General features: G+C 46.1%; 1 protein-coding gene across 2 annotated transcripts; it reads left to right on the top strand.

Moving 5' to 3' along the window:
• The first annotated feature begins 1,933 nt into the window (after positions 1 to 1,933).
• EFHC1 (EF-hand domain containing 1) lies at positions 1,934 to 20,508 on the top strand. Of its 2 annotated transcripts, none has more exons than XM_075497719.1 (11): positions 1,934 to 2,046; positions 7,391 to 7,612; positions 9,237 to 9,497; positions 11,399 to 11,548; positions 13,002 to 13,194; positions 13,512 to 13,732; positions 14,536 to 14,676; positions 15,878 to 16,091; positions 16,725 to 16,872; positions 17,726 to 17,942; positions 19,870 to 20,508. In XM_075497719.1, exons 1-11 carry the CDS (start codon positions 1,984 to 1,986, stop codon positions 19,939 to 19,941), a joined length of 1,902 nt encoding a protein of 633 aa, XP_075353834.1. In that variant the 5' UTR covers positions 1,934 to 1,983; the 3' UTR covers positions 19,942 to 20,508. The 2 variants fall into 2 exon arrangements, with proteins under 2 accessions (XP_075353834.1, XP_075353833.1); XM_075497718.1 differs by having other exon boundaries at positions 9,210 to 9,497.
• The last annotated feature ends 2,421 nt before the right edge of the window (positions 20,509 to 22,929 follow it).

Raw genomic sequence — 22,929 nt, 5'->3', positions numbered from 1 at the left:
GTGTTTTTTAAGAGACCCATTGGAAGTAGTCCTTGGATCCCTCAGACTACAGATGGAGTGTACTGAAACACCATCCACTCTCCTTGCATGGGGATTCACCGGTCAGACTTTTTCATTGCTGCGTATTACAGTAGCATATATACAGATAATAGCACAGTCTTTCCTCTAAAATACATAAGCTTTAAACAGATAAGAGATAGGAAATCTTGATAAAGACTTCCTTTTCCCTTTCACAAATAGAGAGTAGGGATGTAGGAGGCTGAAGAGGCTTGTCTTAACCTTGGCAAATCACACTTGCCTGTACAGAAGTTGATGTCAAAGATGATGCTGAATCCAGATCTTCTGAGTTCCACTTCAATTCCTTATTCCCCATTTCTCCTCTTTCCTGCTTTATGGTCACTGTTTCTGAGAAAGTACCAGCTTTTGCTATGGCTGTCCTTAATCTTCCTTTTTTCATTCCCATCTCCTTTAAAACACCCAGGAGGAACGTACTGGGACCACAGTCTTCCAATCCTGTCCCTGCTCATATTCCAGAGCCTAAGATCCTACTTTGTGACCCTGGATAAATCTCCTGGCCCTAGTTCCCTACTCATGCAAAGAGCAGGATAGCACCTGCCTCATTGCAAGCTGCACACAGGGGCACTCCGCCACACAGCCTTGTTAAAAAGTTGCTGTCACTCTCCTAGAGGATGACCACGGCCCACGGAGGCAAGTTGCCTTCTCTGAGGAAGGCCCTGGTCCTTGCTAAGTTCAGGACACCTGCTAAACGGTGCTTGGATATCAGAGCAGGAGAAATCAGAGAGAGCACTTCAGTCCCAGCACCTGCATCTGAGTCAGCAGTCACATTAGCAGCTTGCTGTCTTTCAGATCCAGCTCTTTTAGCCCTGCTTGGCCTTCAATCTATTATTTTCCTTTCTAAGCTCATCAGGCTCATTCTTTATCTCCCACCAGCTGGCTTTCTTCTCTCTCCCACACCATGCTTAGACAGACGGTCTGGCTGCATTTCTCTCTGCTTGACTTCTGCTTACAAAATTCTCAGATCCTGCTGCCTGCCCTTGAATTGTAGCCTGGCCTGTCTCGTGTTATCCCGTTGATAAAGAGACCAAGGGAAAGACATACAAAAAACTCTTTTCTCCGTAGTAATTGACTTGGCTCTCTTTTATCTCTTACGTTTGGGAGTGACTTTTGCACAACTGCCTTTTCCTAGATGGTCCTGCTGCTGCTTCTTTTTGCCGCTTCCTTCAGAAAGAGATAAAAATTGTGTTTAAGAGAGGAACTACGTCAGTGCTACATGTTACAAACCCCACTATTTCACAACTAATATATATACTATAAACATAATGAACCAGCACAATCACTTCTGTTTGTTAAAATGTTTTGAGCACTCCAGGTTTGGATTTGGCCCTCCACGGCTACTCCTCTCCCTGGGCACAGCATAGGGCAGGGACAACTCCCAAAAGGTGGCCTAGAGGCCGCCACCCGTTTTGGAAGCCAAGAGATTTTAATAGCACGGACGTAGCCCAGCTGTGCCGAGGGGGTGAGGGCCCGGCAGAGGCAATACCGAGTTTACGCTGTGGGATGCTAAAAGACCCCGGCTGGGCGCGAGGGGGAGGGGGAACATGGCGGCAGCTTGTGTTGGAGTAGACCCAAGCACGCTCAAATCCGTAAGAAAACAGGATTAAGGCTCCCGGGACTGCTTCTTTTCCCCACTGCGGGGACGAGGGCACCCTGGGCCCCCCTTCCCAGCGTGCCGGGGGCGGCCCAGCCCAGCGGCCCCCGCCCTGCGCCTCGGACAAGCTCCGCCGGCCGCGCTCCCGCCCTTCCGTTGCCACGGCAACGCCTCCCTGTCGCTCACCGCACAGGCGCGGAACTCCGCCCGGCTCAGTGCGCATGTGCCTTCCGGCGAGCCTGCGCACTGGGCGGGCCGGCGGTTGCCGTGGAGACGGCGTCGCCGGAGGCTGGGGCGGGAGCGCATCCGCCGCCATGAGCTCGGAGCCGGGGCCGGGCCTGCCCTTCCTCCCGGGCTGCGCCTTCAGGGACCCCATGGTGAGCGCAGCCGCACGGTCTACCCTGCCTCCCGGGGACCCCCCGCCCCCATTTCCCCGGGACACCCCCAAGGCCGGTCTGGCCTGGCCTAGCAGGTGCCCCCTTGAGAGCCTCCCTGAGAACCGGGGCTCTACACCCCCCACCTCCTCCAGGGACTCGTCAGTGACCTGCACCCTGTTCGGCTCCCCCGGGGGACCTGGTACCCCCTGAAGACACCCCCTGGGATCCTCGTACTCCCTCAGACCCTCCTCTAACTCCCCAGGAGACCTGGTACTCCTAAACTCACCTAATATTCCCCCGGGGGACATGTTACCCCCTGAACCCACCCTGAGGGAACCTCCTGTTCCCTCAGACCACCTCTAATTCCCCCAAGAGGCCTGATACCTCCCGAATTCACCTAATATCCCTGAGGGGACTTGGTGTCCTGTGAACCCATGTCCTGTGAACCTGGTACCCCTCAAAACTCACCAGATACCCTTCAGAGGACCTGGTACCCTGTGAAGTGACCCCCAAGAGACGTGGTGCCCTGTAAATTCATTTGATGCTCCCCAGTAGACCTAATACCCACTGAACTCTCCCCCAGGCGACTTGGTGTTTCCCAAAGCCAACAAATATCTGCTGAACTAACTTCTGGGGGACCTGAACTCTCTGAACCCACCTGGTATCCCCTGACCCCACCCACAGCAGACCTGGTACTCCCTAAGTTCTCCCAATGTAATTGAAAGTCTGTTCCCAGGGGACCAGGTATCCCTCAGCCCACCCTCCAGGGGGCTTGGTACTCTTAGTCTTGTCCCTAAGGAACTCATTGCATCTTGCACCCATCTGATAATCCCTGAAATTGTCCTGATAGCTTTGGAGAGGTAGTTTCCCCCAGCCTCATTTGAGACCCCAAAAGCTTTCTTTATAACTGCAGAACTACTATCTGCAAACTCACCCCATGGAGATCCAGTACCCCTGAATCCATCCAATAGTTCCCCCACCAGTTCCTGTGATACCCCAAGGGAAGGAGTATCCCCAAACTCACTTTACAGCCTTGAAACCTGATTCCCCCAGGAAAACTACTGTTTCTGTGAACCATCTCAGTTTTCCCAAAGGGATGTGTTCTGAACCTGCTACTCATTCTGATACTGCCCTGAATCAGGACCTATAAACTCACCTGATAGCCCCTCAACTGTCTTGATATACCCAGGAGAACCAACACTGTCCAAACCTCAAGCAGTCCTCCACCAGGAATTAATCCCCAAAACCATCCCAGTACAGTTATGTCCTGGATCCAACTACCACTCTTAGAGAGACAGATAGACCCTGAAGTCACCAGTCTCCTGGGCAATCAATACCTTCCTGATACCCCCTCCTTCAAAGCTCTGATACTTCCACAAATGCTGTCCTGGTATTGCCTGGAGAACTGAATCTTTGATAGTCTGTAGAGAACTAATGGTCTGGAATCTGAGAACCTGATAGTCTTCAGAGAACTGGTATCCCTCCACAGAACTGATACCACCACAGCCTCCAGGATCATCCCAAGGGAGTGGGGCCCTCTCAGCTGCTCCCAGGTTCCTTGGAAGAAGTAGTCTCATCCTCATCCTCTGCATTTCAATTGATACCTAAATGAGGAAGCAATCTCTCCTTTTCCCCATTCCCAATGGCCCACTAAGGATCTGATAACCCCAAATCCTCCCGATATCCTCTTGAGGAAGCAGTACCACGGATAAGAACTGATACTCCCTGAGTTCCTTCCAGTACTGTTTCACAGCAGCTGACAGCTCTGCCCTTCCTTCTCCCTGGGGAACTAATATCTTGAGTCTTGACACTATTGCTCAACTTCAACTCAATGCTACTAATGTCAGTTTGAGAAACCAATACCCTGACTGCTTCCCTCAGAAGCAATGCTCCCAGACTTTTGTAGGGAACAGATAGACCAGGACATGCCTTACATTTCCCTGGAACTTAATATCCTCAAGAACAGGCTTCTCCATTTCCATAAGGCTCCATATTGCGAGTGAGGCCCTTTCTTCCCCCTATTTCCTCCCAATATGTCCAAGTTGCCTGGTCATCAGGAGGACAGGGCCCCAGTATGCTCTGGTATTCCAGGATAAGGAACCTCATGTACTTGCATGTGAACATTTGTCATGGGACATGCGGTACTGAAAAAAAAAAAGAGACATACCTTGGGACAGTCCTTGTCCTTGATATTCCCATTGAAAACTGACACCTCCAGCACAAGCACTTCCATGTCTTCCGGATACGTCCCCTAGATTGTGCTCTACAGAAGAGAGAACCTCTTACCAATCCAGTCTACCCTTTGGCAAATCTTCTCAAGTGATGGTGAGCCCCGCTGCAGGTCAGGCCCCTCTGCTCTTCCCATATCACTCACAGAGCCTCTTTACTTCCCAGGACACAGCTTATTTGATCTTCCAATGGAAATGCTAGTTCTCCTAAAGGAGGAAAGCTTCCCTTCCATCTTCTGCCACTGCAATGCTCCTGATATTTCTAGAGGACACTACAGTATTTCCTAGGTATCCTTGTGATAGAAATTTCTATAACTTTTGATTGCTCCTCAGATGGAGCGGGGAGGAACCTCTAAAGGATCTTAACAACAGTGAAGGGATCTAGTGCTCCCTTTGGAAGATGTTGTCCTACGTTTCTTAGACCAGTGGTGGTATTGTCACTAATACCTGTTTGACAGATGTGCTTTTGACATGATGTGCTCTTGACAAGGACTGTGTCATAATGGGCTTTGGTAAACCCAGTCCAGATCATTCTGGATGCTTTTGTGGGAACCCAGGTTTCTCTGTTTTCCTAAATAGGATCCTCTCTTTTCTTTGTTCTGCTTGTGGATTAGGATTACTCAAGGATAAATTGTCACTGTACCAGTCTTAGTGGTGCCTTCCAGCATGAACAGTCAAACTATTTTCTAAGTCAGTGACGACTGAGTTCTTCAACAGTTGAGTCATTTACTCACAACGAATACTCTTAGTCATGCGGTAATAAAGGTTATCTCAGAATTATTCTCAGCTTGATGATATTATTTCCTCAATATCATTTATAATGTCTTGGAAATCTGCAATGCAAAATTCTGCCCCTAGCAAAATATTATTTCCTCTATCAGTAAAAAGCTGTCTACTTTAGTCATGTGAATGCTTCTACTGACTTCATCAGTGCTGTGTGTCTATGTAAGAAACACCCACGGGACTTAGCAGAGCAGATCATTATTTTAGAGTAACTTGAAGTATTTGTAATGTTTTAAGGAGATCTGGACTCCAGAAATGGCTTTGCTGTGTTCCTCAGGATGAGCCCCAGTGAATGCTATCAACTGACTTCGCCTCAATTTTCCAGTCTATAAAATGGGCATTGCGATACTTGTTTTCCAAGTGAATGCTGTGAAGTGCTGAAGAAAACATCTGTGTTCAAATAAGATAGTATTGTTATTGCTTAGTGCTCATGTGACAGAGGAACAGAGACACTGGGAGGGGGAACGGCGTTTGTATGAAGCATTATAGACTTGGCAAAAAGAAGGACTTAATTCAGCAGTATTTCTTCAGATATGGACTGGCAGCAACTGAGATTAGGAGTTTACATTCTGGGTGGAAAACCCAGAATGAAAACTTTTAAGTTTACATTAGTCACCTGATACTGTGAGATGTTATCTGGCATCCATGCTCACTTGGAGAGCCTATCAACTTTGGGAGTCTTACGAATTTATGAGGTGTTTTCTTTAGGCAACTGTGGGCCCTTAAAAGCCTGTGCACTTCGGACAAACACTGATATTGCCCAATTTAAAGACAAACTTCCTGGTTTTCCTTGAATATTTTTTCCACAGCTTTCCCTTGGTATTTATTTAACAGAAGGAAATGGCAGTTCTGTGGCAGGGCTAGTATTTATAAGGCATTGTTAACGTCTTCAGTAAGCTCTCTTGTTTTCACCTGTTTTCCTAACTGCTCGGTCCACAGCACTGCAAGATCCGTAGTACCAGTTTAAAGAGAAAACAGGCAATTATGTGAAATTCAAGTGGGGCCTTGAAGGTATAAATAAGATTAGAGGCTTAACCATGAGGGGTGAGGGAGGGGGTGGAGAAGAAGTGGTTCGCATGCCTGAGGTTGGACTGATCACAAGTCTGGGTCTGGAAAAGGAGCTGAAGCTTGTTCCTTCAGCGCTAGAAATGCGTACAACTCTGTTTTACTTGGCAAAAGTCACAGTAAAGTTAGGGATTTTATTATCAGGGACTCGCAATTTCTCCTGCTTTCTCTGGAGCATTAAATGTTGAAAGCCCAGTGGGACCAGCCAGACGTGTTATTTCAAATGTTTTCAGGATTGCAGGTGAGGTGCCAGGTATGGTGGACTGTACAGCAAGTCGAGTAGCTTGGTGTCACTCAAGTCCGATTCTAATCTTCAGTAGTGAAGATCAGGACTGGGCTGATGGAGACCAGGTCCTGTTCACAGCTCTGACATTTTCTTGTGTGTCCTTAAGCAAAGCAGGGACCTTCCTGTGCCATCTGGATAATTATTTTAGCTTGAAGAATGGCTCAGTAGCTGGCGTGAGGCAGACAGCAAAGACAGGTGAAACGCTCCAAGAAGCTCAAAACAAAGATTAAACCAATGAAGCAAAAAATAACAGGTGAATCCTATAGCCAACATTATACAGTGCTCACGAAGATAGAATTCTTGTCTTATCAGGCTTCTCATTAATCTGCTAGAGGGTCTTACACTGTGGTTGTGGTTATTCAATGTGTGACCCTTGCGTGGACTGTGGAGAGAGGTGGTAAAACAGCTAATGTGCTTTGGTACGTTTCATAATTGCAGTTCTGTGGGCGTGACACACCTTGATTTAGCCCAGCCAAGAAAATCCTGTGATTATCATCCCCAGGAGAGGGTTAACAAAATAAATAGCAACGGAAAACACAGAGGGTGCACAAGGTGTAATAGTCAAGGGAGCACCGTGAGGCAATAACAGTGAGGTCCCACGGTGCTCTGTACTGCCGTACCACAGGGTAGGGAACAAAGAGTTTGTGAGAGAAATACTAGGGCAGATAAAGTGCTGTCACCCCATTCTAGGCACTGAGAATGGTGGCAATAGGGAAAATAAGTGATTTAAGCTCTCGGGGAGCCTGTGCCAGTGCTAGGATTTGAGTTCACTCTGATGCTTTGTTCCTCCAGCCACTTACTGTTTTTTCAGCCTTCTTGATCTAAGTGTAAAGTCTGATTGTAAATAACTGTGGCAGTAGGTTATAATAAAATGCTGGGGAGGCATTCTGGATATTACACTCTTTTACTGTTTTTCTGTGCTTTCAGTAGCCATATCTACTAAGTGCATGTAGTATTTTAACAGCTGGATTTCCTTCCACAGAAAACATCTTTTCATCGGTCCCAGACACTGGGCTACAAAAATGGATTTGCCTTTTCTCGGCTGCCAACAGTGGGGATCGGTGGGGAGCGACTATACGTGAATCAGCTTTCTCAAGCTGAATTAGATGAATTATCCAACAAGAGACCCACGCTGATCTACGGGCAAGCCAAGCATGCTCCGCCTTCAGGCTTCATTCCAGCACACGTGGCTTTTGACAAAAAGGTATAAAGAAGCTTATTCCAGGAATATCGCTGGCCAAGTTCAGAGACATAAACAGTCAGCTCCAGGGTTCATGGGACAGCGTACAGCAGTTTTCAGATGCCATAGCCCTTAGTCAGAGACAGCTGAACCTCAGACTGAAAGAGGCTTTCTTTGCTCTGGAGGAGGATTATAATACGTAAACGATGTAAGACACAAGTTACGCTAGAGCATTTCCAGCAGGCGTTGGAAAAGAAATTTGATTAACTCTGAAAAGCTCCAGTTTATAACCATTGCCCTGTAAACCACAGCCTGGCCGCCTGTGTTTCCAAAACTATATTGAGATTGTAACTGAGCTTAAACTGTAAAAGACAGTCTGCAATGGGGACCCTGTTAGACTGTTTAACTGTGGTCTATCTATTTAAGCCTGTGTTTGTGACCACAGCGTGTTACAGCCTGTACTGTTCCATTAGTACTTCCTGTGTTATATCTTGGTGATTGTATTGGACTAGGAGGTGGCTGCGTGTCTGCTTGGAGCAGTCCTGAGCTGACCCTTGATTTTAAATGTGCCAGTGGCACAGACTGCAAGCCAGCGAGTGCAGCCGCAGCCACAGACAGAGCAGTCGCTGCAAAGTGTGCAAGGCTCAGCAGACCTGAACGCGTGCAGGGGTTTGCACGCTGCCAGGCAGCCCTGGAAAGGCAGTCTGCAGCCAACCCTCAGCCCATCTGTGAGACAGTCTGGGGAACAGATGTGCTGTGTTAATTACTGAGGCTATTCCTTCAGAGTAATGTAGATGTTGCCGTTCAATCTGTCAGATACTTCTCTGCCCCTTCATTCAAGCCAGAGTAGCAGCAGGGGCCCCAGTGCTGCTGGGGGAAGTCACGGTCCCTTTTGAAGCACTTTTGCTGGCTGGTAGGAACTTGCTGGCTTTATCATCACTTAATTACCTAGGCCTCTGGGTTGATGTAGGCTGGGTATGCAAGGCTTGATTGGCCACCTACATCTTCTTAGGGGCAATGAATGATCCTGGAGGGAATATTCCTCATACTTCTGCCAACCACAGGAATGTGATTGACTGGCTTTTGGCAGGGTGCATTTTCTCTGCACCCTGATTTCTCTCCTTGTCTCTCCAGCACAGATTAGCTTTTGCTGTCAGTGCTGAATAGATGTGACTTCAGATGATCCATGCAGATTTTAAAATCCACAGATGTGGTTGAACTCCTTACTAAAATTTCCTGATAGCTTCCCTATATCAGGGTCTGCAAAGCTGACAATAATAAAGTCATGTATGTGAGAAAACTAGATTACTGGCAGAAACCAAGCACCTGGCAGTAGGTGAGATAGCAGGTGATCAAGGAGGAGTAGGGAAAAGGCTGAATTTTTTACACCTGTCTCAAGTGTACAAATTTCTAAAAGGCAGGTCTTGATAAAAGCCCTCATGATGCCTCTGCCGTCAGTCACAGATTAGGCTACAGCTGGCTTCGATGATTTTATAGATTACAATCCAGTAACTTTGCACTGCCAAAGCGCATTACAAATAAATTATTTGTCTTAATAGACTAATCGTGGTGTTCATATTGTTTCTGTCTTTCTCCCTTCGGGATACTGCCCCTTTGGCAGATTTTGAAGTTTGATGCCTATTTCCAGGAAGATGTTCCTCTCTCCGCAGAAGAGCATTACCGGATCCGCCAAGTGGGTATCTATTACTATTTGGAAGATGACAGCATGTCCGTCATAGAGCCTGTTGTGCAGAACTCTGGTCTTCCTCAAGGCAAACTTATCAGACGCCACCGGGTGCCCAAGAATGACCGTGGAGATCATTACCACTGGAAAGATCTGAATCGGGGCATGAACATCACCATGTATGGCAGGATATACCGCATAGTCGACTGTGACCCATTCACACAGGTGTGTTGCTTGTACCGAGAACACCGACACAGAGAATCCCGGGAATTACAGGTGGCCAGACCTGTTAGAGTCCAGTAGCCTGCATCTGTAGCTTTCAGAATAAGGTTGCTTGCAATCTTTCATTTTGCTTTTTGTGAAGACTTCTTTCTTCAGATCAATGGGGAGTTCAAGGTATGATATTTGCTGAGGGCATATTAATTGCTCAGTATTTTTGCCCCAGGGTGCTGGGAGTCCATATTTTGTCCTCAGGACTCCTCCTTACTATACAAATTCTAAGTTCATTTCTGTGTGTACAACAGTTTAACTGCTTAGAGTCCAGAAGAAGCACTGTGCATATGTGAGAGGCAAATTACTGATCCTAACTCTTTTCTGACTTAATACTCTTTCTTTTAAGAATAGGGGAAGGGAATGCAGTCAGTAACTCTGCACCCATCTACAGCCAAGCCAGAAGAGCGGTCATGATCTGTGGGTTGATTGAAGAATCATGGTATTAAATGACCTTTCAAGGAGAGTTTACTCATTGCCTGCTTTTCTATTTCTGGCTATTTCTGTACCAGTAAATGAAATAATAACAATCCAATAACAAATAATAACACATACCAGTATAATGCTATCCTGTTAGATTGTCCCCAGTATAATCTCAGCCCTGGTCGACTACTATTCTTCCAAGCAATTCTCAGGAGCAGTCCAGGAGTTAGAATGCTCCAGGGACCATTCCCAATAGGTGAGTTGCGTGCAGCCAACCTGTCCTGGAGGCTGAGAGAGTTTAGATGCAGGCTGTTCCTTGCCAGTTGGCCTCAGTGCCCAGGAATGTTCCCAAGCATGTATAATATATTGGTATATATGTGGCTGCTGAGAACATGTGGGGCCAGCTCTGCTGGAATTGGATGACTGTTAAAGTCAGTTCACATCAGATGAAGAGCTGGTTCTCATGTAAATGTTGGTTGGTTGATGGAAAACATGAAATGAGCTATGTGGATCTACATCTCAAGGCCTCTAGTCTATTTATCATTAACTGGCGTCCTCCAGACCAGAAAATAGTGAGTCTGAAAGTGTGAACCTGCTTTGTGAGTCTTCAGGGTGATCCCACATGCTGTTGGAGATGTTTGCATAGGTGCTTCCTGGGCTGAATGTTTTCATGGGCCACTTCCCAAGGCCAAAAAGGGAAGAAGTCCATTGACTTCAGAGATTGTTTTGGGTGACTGATGTGAGTACACAAATAATACCCTAGAGTTTGTTGATGCATGTAAGGTAAGCAAAAAATCTCTTTATAAACAAACAGATTGTACACTTTCTGTGGCAAAAGTACTCCTCCTGAAAGATGGACTGAAGCTGCCACTCTGGTACATATCCTCGTGGCCCGAAGCGCCTTGGTGGGCCTAGTATGGGTAACACTAACTTCCACTGTCTGACACACTGGGGAGCCCTAGGTCTCTTGCAAATTCCGATTGACTACATCTGCAGTTATGCACTAATTTAATTTTTTTTGTTTGCATAAAAGAGACCAACTGACAGCTATCCTCCATTTAAAGCCCTAAGGCCAAGGAAAACTGTGCTCAAGTAAAATCTGAGTGAGGATGTTGAGGACAGGACTGCCCTGAGTAATTAAAGGGCAAGCAAAGCTAGGAAGCAGCTTAAACAGAAGCATCTTGGTCATCTTATATTGTGTTTGCTATTGCGGTAGAACTAACGCTCCTGCAGGCTGGTGGTCTGTGAGGAATGAACTTGCAGTGTTTTGACAACACTGATCTGTAATCTCTAGTTACCTCTGTAACTATCTGTAATCTCTAGTTACATCTGTAATCTCTGTTACATCTGTAATCTCTGCCCATCTGTAATCTCTAGCTACCTCTTACCTTCAGAACTCACAGCAGCATTAATACCTTAGATGACCTTCCTAGGTGTTCCTGGAGAGCCAAGGAATTGAACTGAACCCTCCAGAGAAAATGGTTTTTGATCCTTACACAGAACTGCGTCGGATGCCTATGCGCAAGTACGTCACACCATCGGATTTCGACCAACTCAAACAGTTTCTGACTTACGACAAGCAGGTGAGAGAGCTGGTAGTGATTACCCACATGACAGACTATATGTGTTATTGAAACCCGAGTTTTGTAAGTGTCTACAACCTTACTCATTCTGAAAAATCTCAGTCCACTGAACAGACTCCAGTTTTGCTCTTTTCTTGGCTTTAGTAAGAAACAAAATCTTTTATCTTTTTACTCTGGGCTTTGTGCCTTGTGAACAGCTTCTCTTTGGATTGCAGAGCCTATGCTCTAGATCCTCCATCTCTCTCTTGCTTTCCGTTGGGGTGAGATAAGCCACCTGCCTCGGGAAGTTAGCAGATAGAGCCAGATGCAGTTCTAATACAAATGGTTACACAAAAGTGCTGCATCCACTCCTCTCTTCCCCAAAAACCTTGATGCCAGGTGCCAGAGTGGACAATTTCAGACAAAAACAAATGCCACTTGCTCTGACTGAATTCTCCCTGTGCACACAGTTAACTAAAACTCTCCTCCCTGCTCCTCTGGATCTTCTTCTTTTCATCTAGCAACAATGTAAGAAATCCTATAGACTACATCTATACTAGAAAATAAAACGGGGCTAGGACACGACCTCAGTTCTGCATATTGTCCCTAGCCAGCTATCAATCAAACGGTTCCTGACCATCAGCCAGGTGTTAGTTAGCACAGGTCAGGATCACATCCAGTTGCCATTTTGGATATGGTCACCCTGTTTTGAGGGGAGCAGACCGTTTTGCTGTGGGGATGCAAGCTGGGCCATGCCTGCCATTTTACTGCCAGTTTAGCTTTAGTGACTCAAGTCTGTGCTGGGCCAGCTCTGCCTGCAACAGCTATTGGGCTGCCTGTTTAGGAGAGGTACCTTGGGGAACTCTTGAGCATCTCAATGTGAAGAGTTTGATTTCAGTGGCATTAAAAGGTGATATTTCCACTAGGCAGAAATAAGATGGGGTCTGCAGTGAATGCAGCCTCCTCAGGACTGCCAGGTGCCTTCCCCTCTGCCTTCCTCAGCATGAGAGTAGTAAAGAATTGGCCATGAAGAGGTTTAAGAGTAAAAACCAGATTCTGTCTTGCTGTATTAAGTTTTATTATAAAAATCGCTTCCCTTAAGACTACTTCCCTACTCATTCCTGGGCAATTATTTTCTGCTGCTTTTTAATCACTCCTCCCCCCCCGCCCTTTCCCTCATGCTTCCTGAACTAAATTTCTTATCTTAGCATAAACTGTTCTCTCTGACTTGCTTCTGTCAAGGTAAGCCAGGCCTGTCCAGCACTCCGGGCCCCTGCTGCCCTTCCCACTGCGGCCTCAGCAGCCCATTCATCCCAGTACCCACAGTACAAAGGCTTGGTTCTTCTGTACCTGGCAGAGAAGATTAGTGAGATGCTTCCAATCACCCAACCCATTTCAACCCACTTCATTTGGACAAAGCATTAGTAATTCTAATCCATGTTTGTCTTCTCTGCCTCTTTTTTCTCCACCCCAGGTCCTTCGTTTCTATGCCATGTGGGATGACACTGATAGCATGTTTGGTGAGAATCGGCCTTACATCATCCATTACTACTTGGCAGATGACACAGTGGAGGTTCGGGAAGTCTACAAGCAAAATGATGGTAGAGACCCATTCCCAATACTGATAAAACGCCAGCGCTTGCCCAAAACCTTTGTGGACAAGAAAAGTAAGTTTAGATTGGCCAGCACACCTGTCTGTGCTGAAGTGCCTTGGTGGGTAGACACGTATGTGGTGGCTGTGTCAGAGGTACACTGAGTCTGGAGAATTTTTGCTGAGAACATTCCAAGTGTCACTCGTTTTTGGCCAAAGAAAAGTTCTTTAAATGATCACTAAATTCTTTATCTTTTGGGAAACAGTGGCAGGACAGCAGTACCAACAGCTCCCTGGAGCTATTTATACAGCTTGCTTTTGTATCCCTTTTCACTAGGAAATGTTAACATCTACCTGATTGATTTATTTTTCCTTTTGCTCCCTTGTCCTTAGAGACCTTCCCAAGCTGCGTGCTGGAGATCTCTGATCAGGAGGTACTTGAGTGGTACACAGCTAAAGATTTTGCTGTCGGCAAATCTACGACCCTGCTAGGACGCACCTTCTTCATCTACGATTGCGATGAATTCACACGAAACTTCTATCGTGACAAATTTGGCATCACAGACTTCCAGCCAGTGGAAATAAAGAAGAAACCACTTGAGGAAGTTCCACAGGTACTGCAAACAATTTCTCAAAGGAAGGGAGGGAAGGAAGCAGTGGGTATAAGCTTACTTTTATAGTAAAGTATAGGTTCAGCTTAGTAAGACCCTACAGTAAACAAGTTCAGCTTAAAGAAAAGAGCAAGTAACTTGAAAAAGACAGGGCAAGAATGGTCATAACCAATATAAAAATGAAAGTCCTCTGAAACTGTTGATTTCTAATACTGTAAAGGACTTGCTGATAGTGGTAGAAAGAACTCTGATTATGTCTATACTAGAAAATTAAACAGTGTCAGGATTTGGTTTTGGCTGGAAAGCCAACTGGCACGGTATGGCTGCACTCATGCTACTAAACTCTTCCTTACCCTCCAAAACACGGTTGCTAAGTCCAAACTGCTTACTGGGGATGGTCACAGCCCTTGTTACCTCCCAAACTGAGCGTAGGACTGGTTTGGAGTGCTAGCTGGCCTAGACCACAAACACGGTGGGGATTAGGTTAACAGTGTAACAATATAGATGATTGAATTCCTGTGCACAGGAAGGTTTAGTTATTAGTATAGCCGTAGTCTCCTCATTCAGAGAAATTACCTGGCTTTCTGAATTTCAGATTTTCTTAATTCTCTTAAGTATTTTCTGTAAGTAAGGAGTTCAACACATGTCTGGGCTAGTAGCATCTCTGCTGGGCAGGATGTCACAGTTATTGCTACCTGGTGACAGAAGATTTCTTTCCAAACAGATGGTTTCTGATAAACTGTTTTGCAAACATTGTCTTGTTCTTAGTTTCAGCTGTTTATGCTTGATATCTCCTCTGGATGCAGGTAATTCCTCCCTATAATGGCTTTGGCATCCTTGAAGACTCCCTTCAGAACTGCTTTTCTCTGCTTCCAAAGCCTCCCCGGAAAGATGTAATTAAGATGCTAGAGAATGACCACAAGGTGCTGCGATACCAGGTGGCCCTGGTAAGTGCTTTCCTTGATGGTATAGTGCCAGCTTATGTTGTAGAGTCAGAAGGATGGGAGGAACAGCCTGCTCAGACAAAGCTGTTAGCAAATTCTCCTCTGTGCCAGTGGAAAAAGAGAGTTCCCCAAGCCAACATGAGTGCCCCTCAGGGGATGCCGTTGAGTTATTGTGTACTTGCTGTGACAATTAGTAGCACACAAAGGTAGAAAAAACCAAGGCCACAAAGTACAAAACAGACATGCTACAAAACCACAGCCATTTATGGAAAAACTCCCACTGACATCAGCACGTGACAGATGGCCCTAACTGAAACAGCATTGCAACTGGGCACTGTGCCTCTGCCTGCCTTCAACCGCTGCCACAAGTGTGAGCTTGCTGTCTCTCTGCTGCTCCCAGCACCTGTCCTTCTCCAGGCTAGTCCCGACCGCAGCAGCCAGCAAGGGGCTGTGCTAGCAGAGCAGCCAAGTGCCAGCAGAGAAGCCGGGGAGTCCACGGGGACGGTGCTTTCCACCCACGACAATGGCATTCAGGCCCTAGCCTTTGCGCCAGCTTTACAGTTGGTTTATGCAAAGAGCCTCTGGCATATCCAGCAGTAGCGATGGCATTTCCTGTGCTGCCTGGTGCCTGCCCTCTCCAAACACTCAGGGTGAATAAGGCCTGATTTCTGTTCCCTATCGTGCAGGAGTTCCTAAAGGTCACAGCTGATGAGTTCAGATCCACTTAATTTTAAACTGAGCAAGTACTGGTGTGTCAGGGGAGTGTCTTCCTGTGACTAAGAGCTGGAAGCAGCACCAACCTCTCTCAGGCACTCATTATAATGAAAAGTATAACTTTAATACTGAATTTTACAGCCAGTCTCTGTGATGAATCATTCCATATAGGACATTCCTTTCTCTTGGATTACTCAGATCGTGGAAACACTGAATATACTTGGTCACTGCAGCCCAGATTCTGCTTCTGTTAGCCTGACTAGACCAAGTAACCTTTGAAATTCAGATACTTAATGCTGTCTAGGGCTTTGTTACGCTATGTCAGCGTATCTGTAGCTTTTGGCCTACATCAAGCGCTTTGTTTAGTCAGCTATAAAAAAAGCTATGAACTCTGCATGCTTATGAGTGGGTTACTAGGTACTCCTAAGCACCCCAGGAAAGAAAAACCTGGTTCAAATGTTTTTTTCCAAAGCCACTACCTTTCCTCTAGGAATCACCAAACCCTGAGGACAGAAAGCGTCGTTTCATCCTCTCTTATTTCCTCTCCAATGACATGATCAGCATCTATGAACCCCCACTCCGTAACTCTGGCATCATTGGAGGCAAATACTTAGGAAAGACCAGAGTCGCCAAACCAGGCTCTACTACAGAGAATGCCACGTACTATGAGCCCTCTGACCTCACCATCGGTTCTACAATTGAAGGTAAAATCCAGTCTGGATTGATAAAAGTCTCTGAGCTTTGGTCTCCAGTGCCTGCTCTGCTATGTCATTTATTGCACGGACAGTGCATATACCTTCCTTCACTTACAAGATCTGTTCCTTCTGGCTCTCATCACATTTGAGTTTCCAGATCACCAGCTGGTGTACATTGATATAACTCTGTTACTGTTAATGTTTGGACCTTTGACATAATTAAGAAAAGAGCTATGTTCTCCATAGTATGTGTTCAGTTTACATTTTGGGACGCGCCAGGATTCACAGTGTTAAAGCTATGCCAGATGACTTCCAGTAGCAAACGCCTATTCTGTAAGGAAAATCTATCCTGTAAGGAAAATAAATGTAATACTGAAATATTAGAAACACACCAGTGCTAATGGGGGGAGTCGTTGTAGGCCCAGGCACGGGGCCTTTGCTCTCAGCAGCTGCTTTTCTTGCAGCAAAACTCCCTTTGAGTCAGTGAAACTATTCTCACTTCGACGACTGAAACAAATAGCAGAGCTCGCTCAAACCTGAGCCCAGCCACAAGAGAGAAACCATGCTCTCTCCTGGATGATGAAGTGACTTACCTATGCTGAAAGGCAAGTAACACTGCTTTCTTTAATGCCTCTTCCCCAGTGTTTGGCCACAGGTTTGTAATCACTGACGCTGATGAATACGTGCTTAACTATATGGAGAGCAATGCAGAGAGTTTCCCCGCGGCAACACTGCAGTCCCTGAGGGATCACTTTCGCCCACGGCAGGTGGTAAAGGAGACTGCCAAAAGGTAGGCTTCAAAGCATGGCGTGGAACTAAATAAGACGCAGGGTTGACAGCTAAGGGCATTTCCAGCAGCCTCCGTGGGCTCCAGCCTGCTGTCTAATGGCTGCTCGGCTGATTATTCAGCTCCAAGAGCCTGTGTCTGGACACATATGGGGGGGGTCAAGTGTGTATAATATAATGTTGCAGCTGATGCTGACCCAAAAACCTTGCGGGACAGCTCTGGCTCAGCAGCAGAGATACTTTCAGCTAAATGGACACAGTCATCTTTCCCCAAAAGACAGCAGTTAACTGTAACAGATGCTGCTAACAGTATCTGCGTGAGCTACTAGATGGTTGCAGGCTCAGCAGAGAGTTAGTGGAGTCTTTTTTTTTTCATTTGCTCTGGCTGTGCTTATCAGCCCATCAGAGCCTAGACCACATCCTCTTTTTTAGCTGTCTGGACCCATTTTGGATGACCCAGTAACAACCTTATTACCTCACAACACACTTTGGAGTCAGTTAGTATCATAGTAGTTCAGGGGCTCTGGTTGAAACTAGAGTTGCATACAGTTCCTGGGACTGTATGGAGCACACAAGGAAACGCTTCTTGTCCCAGAGCACTTGCAGACAAAAGGTGCATGGGGGAAATGTCCTGCAAAGGGAAAATAGTTTAGCTAATGCTCCAAGATCAAGACTGAGCTTCATCTCCAAGTCCAAGCTGAGATGAGCTTGGCATAAAAACCAAGAACTCCAGAAGCATGTTGTGTATTCAGAAATACAGTCTGGCCAGCCATGGTGGGCAGCCAGCACAAAAGTGTCACAGAAAGGCTGCCAGAAGTAGCTTTTACATGAAGTCCTGTTCTTCCTTTCTTCTACAGTGACATCCCCATGCTTGGGACCAGCAAGCAGGAACTGGATGAATTAATTGTGCAGGTTCAGGAAGAGTTGAAGCTCCATAAGTACTTGAACAACAAGAGCATTCGGGAGGCGTTTCTTCAGTGTGACAAGGATGGCTCAGGCATCCTGGACAAAGCAAAGTTTTTAGCCCTTTGTGACAGCTTGAGTGTGCCGACCAGCGCCTTTCTGGTTAACAAGGTCAGAAGGAAGGGGTGCTGTGCGTATTGAATTCCTCTCCTATAGCTCTTCAAAAGAGCTCTTCTACAAACCAACCCTAGCCAGGCGAGACTAACAGCTGCTCTACCCTACAAAGGCGAACAGCTTCAAGAAAAGGGCAAGAGACTCCCAATTCAGCAGGGCTGCTGAGCTGTTGGACTGAGCCTGTTTCTTAAAGGAGGAGATAATAATTGCTGTCCTCTAAGTAAAGGCGAGAAATGTTACCCAGGTTGCCCCCCAAATGAGCAGCCTAGTGTTTGGCTGCACTGTTACGTGAAGCCTGAAAACGCCTGCTGGAGGTCTTGGAGATGGGCAGAAGAGGTTGTATGTCACGACAGAGATCAGGCATAGGCTACTGCAGAGCTACTGAGCGTGTCATGACTTAAGCACACCTGGGCTTGAGTAGAGATGACACTGAGGTGCTTAGGGAATGAGCCTTAGGAAAGCTTAGATGCATTCTGGATTTAATAGCAACCAAATTGAAGATTTGAGAACTAAGTATTGTACCAAAAAAAAAAAAAATTAGAATCATAACCACTTGGTTAACACAACTAAAACATAGGCTTGCTGGGCACTGAGCAACAGCACATGGAGATCACAGTCTGCAATGTGAGGGAAACTGAAGAGGAAAAGTCATGCAGTGGGGATGGAGGATCCTTTCAGGAATATGACTGGCAAGGATGCTTTCTTAGCATAATGTGATAGGGAGTAGATTAGTGGCCAATAAAGGCAGACTCAGAGTTTAAAGAAATCTAGAAACCAGAGGGAGTATTCCCCTTGCTAAAAAAAAAAACATTTTCTAAACCAGCCAACTGTGAGCATCACAGCCGTGGTTAGAAAGGTGCACAAGCAGGGTATTTATGTCTCTGAATGCGCACTGAATAAGGCTTTTGACCAGCACCCAGGGCTTTGCTGTACTAGAGTTCATCGGAGACCACTCGGCCCTGAGGAATTTACAATGTGGTGACAGTCCTTCCTGCTTCCACTCCGAGAATGGGAGATGAAGTGACATGCCCAAGAGCACGTGGGGAACCTGTGACAATTAAGGCTAAACCCCCATGTTTGAATCCCCATCTAGGACCTATACACTAAAAGCATCTCTCCTCTCTTGAAATTTTAATAAGAGCGTGCCCAGAGCCCCCAGAAGTGTGGTGGTGCTATAAATTAAACATATGGCGGTTTACTGTCTGGATTGGAGAGGAGCACAGCTGTCAGTCACACAAGAGCAACCCTAGTAAATCTGTCTCCAGGCGACAAGGGGAAGAAGAATCCTTTCAAGGAACTGTGATATTAGACCTTTTCCACCTCCCTGGGTGTCAGAAGGAGATTAGTTATGCAATTAAAGAAACAAAAGCCCTCTTTCTTCCCCTTAAGCACACAAAGACTATAGCTCTGTAACACAATGCAGGGTCAGGCACGGATACCAGGACTGGCTCATTAGTAGGGCTGTGGCTGAGCTCAGTTATCTGTGTCTCCACTTTATGCCATGTGCGCACACCAAAGCGACACCAGTGAACAGCCACTGTTCAGATACGCTGCCCCCATCTCATTTTTGGCAGGGATTTCTATGGGGTTTCTGAAGGATTTGCTGTGGCCTGTCAGTCTGTGGCCACACTTTATTTTTGGTGGATCTGTTGCCGCTGTGGTGATACTTAGCAGGCAATCAGGATTAAACTCAAACACTTTAACTCTTCTCCTTGCATAGATTAGTGTCATCTATAAGTATTCAAGGTTACCTGTGATTCAGAACTACTAAGGTGGTAGGCTCTTCCACACAGGGGAGTAAGATCTGCTCTGTCACCCAAGCAGTACCTCTTGGGCACTTTTTTAGGGCACTTTCCCCTAAAAAAACAAATTTGGAGCTTCTTCTGACTTTTTATGTTATTTGTTGTTTTTTTCTTCCTCCCAGCTGATTGACCTATGTTCTTGTGGAGAAGACAAGATAAACTACCATGACTTCCTTAGAGCTTTCCCCTCGTGATCATCCCCCAGAAGCTGAAGACAAAGACCAGCAATAAAATTCTTAGCTGAGTTGACTTTAAGACATTGTACTTCAAAAAGGATGCTCTAGTCCTCACCCTTGCTTCACTCACTCTCCCCCTTCCCTTCTCACTAGAGCCAACTAATTTCACCCTCACTTTGTTAACTTTTTTCCCTTCCAAACCTCTCCCTACCCTTTAAGCTACCACCAAACAACTGCTGGATATTGAAATGAAACTCGCATGAGAAAGAACTTTGGAGAACCAAAGCCAGGTTGTCCTGTTGATCTCTCAGCTTTTTAATACAGTACAGCAAGGCTTGCTAGAGCTGAAGCTCTCCAAAGCCTGGAGTGACAACCACTCCAGATTTCTCTTACAGAGTCGAAAGGGGCCTTTCACCTTCAAGCAGCGAAGACTGCCAGTTTAAATTGTTACTTGCATTGCGAGAAGATCTAAGATCCCTGCCATGGACCACAATAAACTCACACTTGCTAGTCTGAATGTAAAGCAAGTCGTGCATGGCTGCTATAAAAGTGTTAATAAATCTGCTTTAAATAAAAGTACCTCATGGCTGGAATAGCTAAGGATTAAAGTGAGGGGAAACCCCCCCACAAAACTGTGATTCTGGGTTTCCTTGAAATGGAGTGGTGAGTTTAGGTCTCACATAGCTATGGAGGTAGCAGGGGTCTGTACACAAATCTGCTGACAGCAGCTTTGCATTTTTTAACAAAAGGTTGGGAGAATGGTTTTAGGACTGAGATACTATCTAAACCCATCTTATGCAACCCGTCATCTTACCAGACAGGGCCAATGAAAAGGGAAAACTAGCAGTTGGCATAGCAATAGGGTTATGACACTTGTGCTCCACTTAGAGTCACACTGCTCATCTCTCCATGAAGGTAAACGTGGCAGGGACCTTCTCACCCCAAATGACACCTGCCAGGTATTGCCATTGAGCACATACGAAAGGCAGCTATCATGCACACACAGTAGAGAACAAAGCTCTCTGGAACAAAATGCTTATTTATCAGCTTTTGTCCTGTGGATTCCCACATCCCCTCCGACAGCTGAGGGTCTCCACATGACAGCTCCCTCCTGCCTCCCCTTGTTCGGAAAGGTCACCGCTCTTCCCTTCTGGGGCCGTTTTGTGCTGCTGCTCACTCCGACTGAGAATCACTACAGCTCTCTCAGGTCCACCTTGGATTTCAAAGCATAGCTTGGCATTGCATGAGGTGCCTTCCAAGCAGCAGCCGACAAAGGCTAATTTCTAAAGGCCACCTTAATCAGCTTTTGCAGAGACCAGGAACTTACAGATGAGATTACTGGAGCTGTAGGCTGTAGAAAAGAAAGTCAGAAACTGTTTTCTGCACATGCTATGAAACTGTAACCTAATACTCAGCCAAATCATGTAGCATGCCCAGGGCCAGCTGCAGAAAGTATACAATTTAGCTCACCATAAAGTATGCACCTAAACCACATCAGATAAATCATATCCTACAAATGCCCTTATCCTCCACTCCCAACGATGAAGGCAGCCACAGATAACTAACTCAGAAGCAGCTGCCCATGCTGTAGACATGGGAAATGCAAGAAGATGAACCCCAGCTGTGGGGAATACAAGGACACAAGATGCTGCACCAAAGGGAACAGACTAGTCTGGTACGGCAGGAGAGAAACAAGTACAACCCATCGCAGCTTGCTTTGGAAACGCATACAGCTTAGCAGAGCGATAAAGCATCAGCAGAGAGCAGCAATGGAAGAGTCTATGCCTTTTATTTATTTATTTCAGAAAAATACTTTTGTTGAGTTTATCACAAAAGTCATTTAACAACAAACAACAACAAACAAAATCCGTACAAAAACTTAAGTGACAGGAAGAATGACACAAACGGGATAAAATATCAGAGACTGTTACTTCCCCCCACCCCCTCCAAAATTAGGAAATTTGCACTAAAGCATAAATATGGAAGAACAGACGTTTTCCTCGAGTTCCTTTGCTGAAGTTTGGTCCGTCGAGTTCAACATATTCAAAGAAAAACTACATGCCTCTGCCTGCCTTTTACAACAGCCATTCTTCCCCACTGGCAGCGAAACCCCACACGCAGCCCTGAGGTGAAGTAACATACTTCACAGTTTGAGTATAAAACCGACCAAACAAACCACCTATTACACACTCGTGAAGTTTACCAGAAGGCTGTAAATCAAACCCCGTAATCTCCATCTACTGTTGACGCAAGTCGGGGTCCATCTACCAAGACTTCATCTAAGGCAAGAGACTGAGGCTGCTGTAAACCCCCATGCACTGCAGTAAAGGCAGGGTAGCTACAGGCTTCAAGAGTCACTTGGAGGCAAGGGGGAGGCATCCTAGAGTAGTCGTTCTTCCCTCCAACCAGGAAGCCTACCAAAAATACATTTTAAAATGGTGAGTTAAGGGTAAGGAGACCTACAGGGGAACTGGAACTTGTCTTCTTTACTACTAACCCAAACATGATGAGTACGAAGAAAGACTCCTAAACAACAAAAAAATAATGCAACCGTAATGCCCCATAACATAAGAGTCACTCAAAAATTATATGTGAAATGCTACATCTGTTCTTCCTCTGCCCCTTCTCTTCCCAAGCCCATTCCCCAACTAAGACAAGAGACAGAACTACCGCTGGTATTTCACAGCTCTTCTAGGCTAGGGCAGGAAAACACTATGCTTCACACCAAAAATCACAGACTACTCAATCCCCAACCTTCTTAGGCTGGATAATGGACACAGAGCCAGCCCACAGGAAGGGTGCAAGCAATAGCGTTACACTGAAAGTAAGGACTTGCAGTTTTGCGTAGTCTCTAACACTCGCTGCGCTGTGGTGGGCAAGAGCTCCTGTTCGGGGTTGGGTCTTTTTGGAGAAGACACAGGGCTTGACAAGATGGGGCACCAGAAGAACACCCACTCAAGGAAAGTGGGCTCTCGGCATCTTTGTACGCAGAGCGGTCAAGGAAAG

Source organism: Mycteria americana, chromosome 3 (genome assembly GCF_035582795.1).
Source record: "Mycteria americana isolate JAX WOST 10 ecotype Jacksonville Zoo and Gardens chromosome 3, USCA_MyAme_1.0, whole genome shotgun sequence".
Lineage (NCBI taxonomy): Eukaryota > Metazoa > Chordata > Aves > Ciconiiformes > Ciconiidae > Mycteria > Mycteria americana.
Note: the sequence above shows the minus strand (reverse complement) of the source record. Positions and strands in the feature narration are given on the sequence as shown.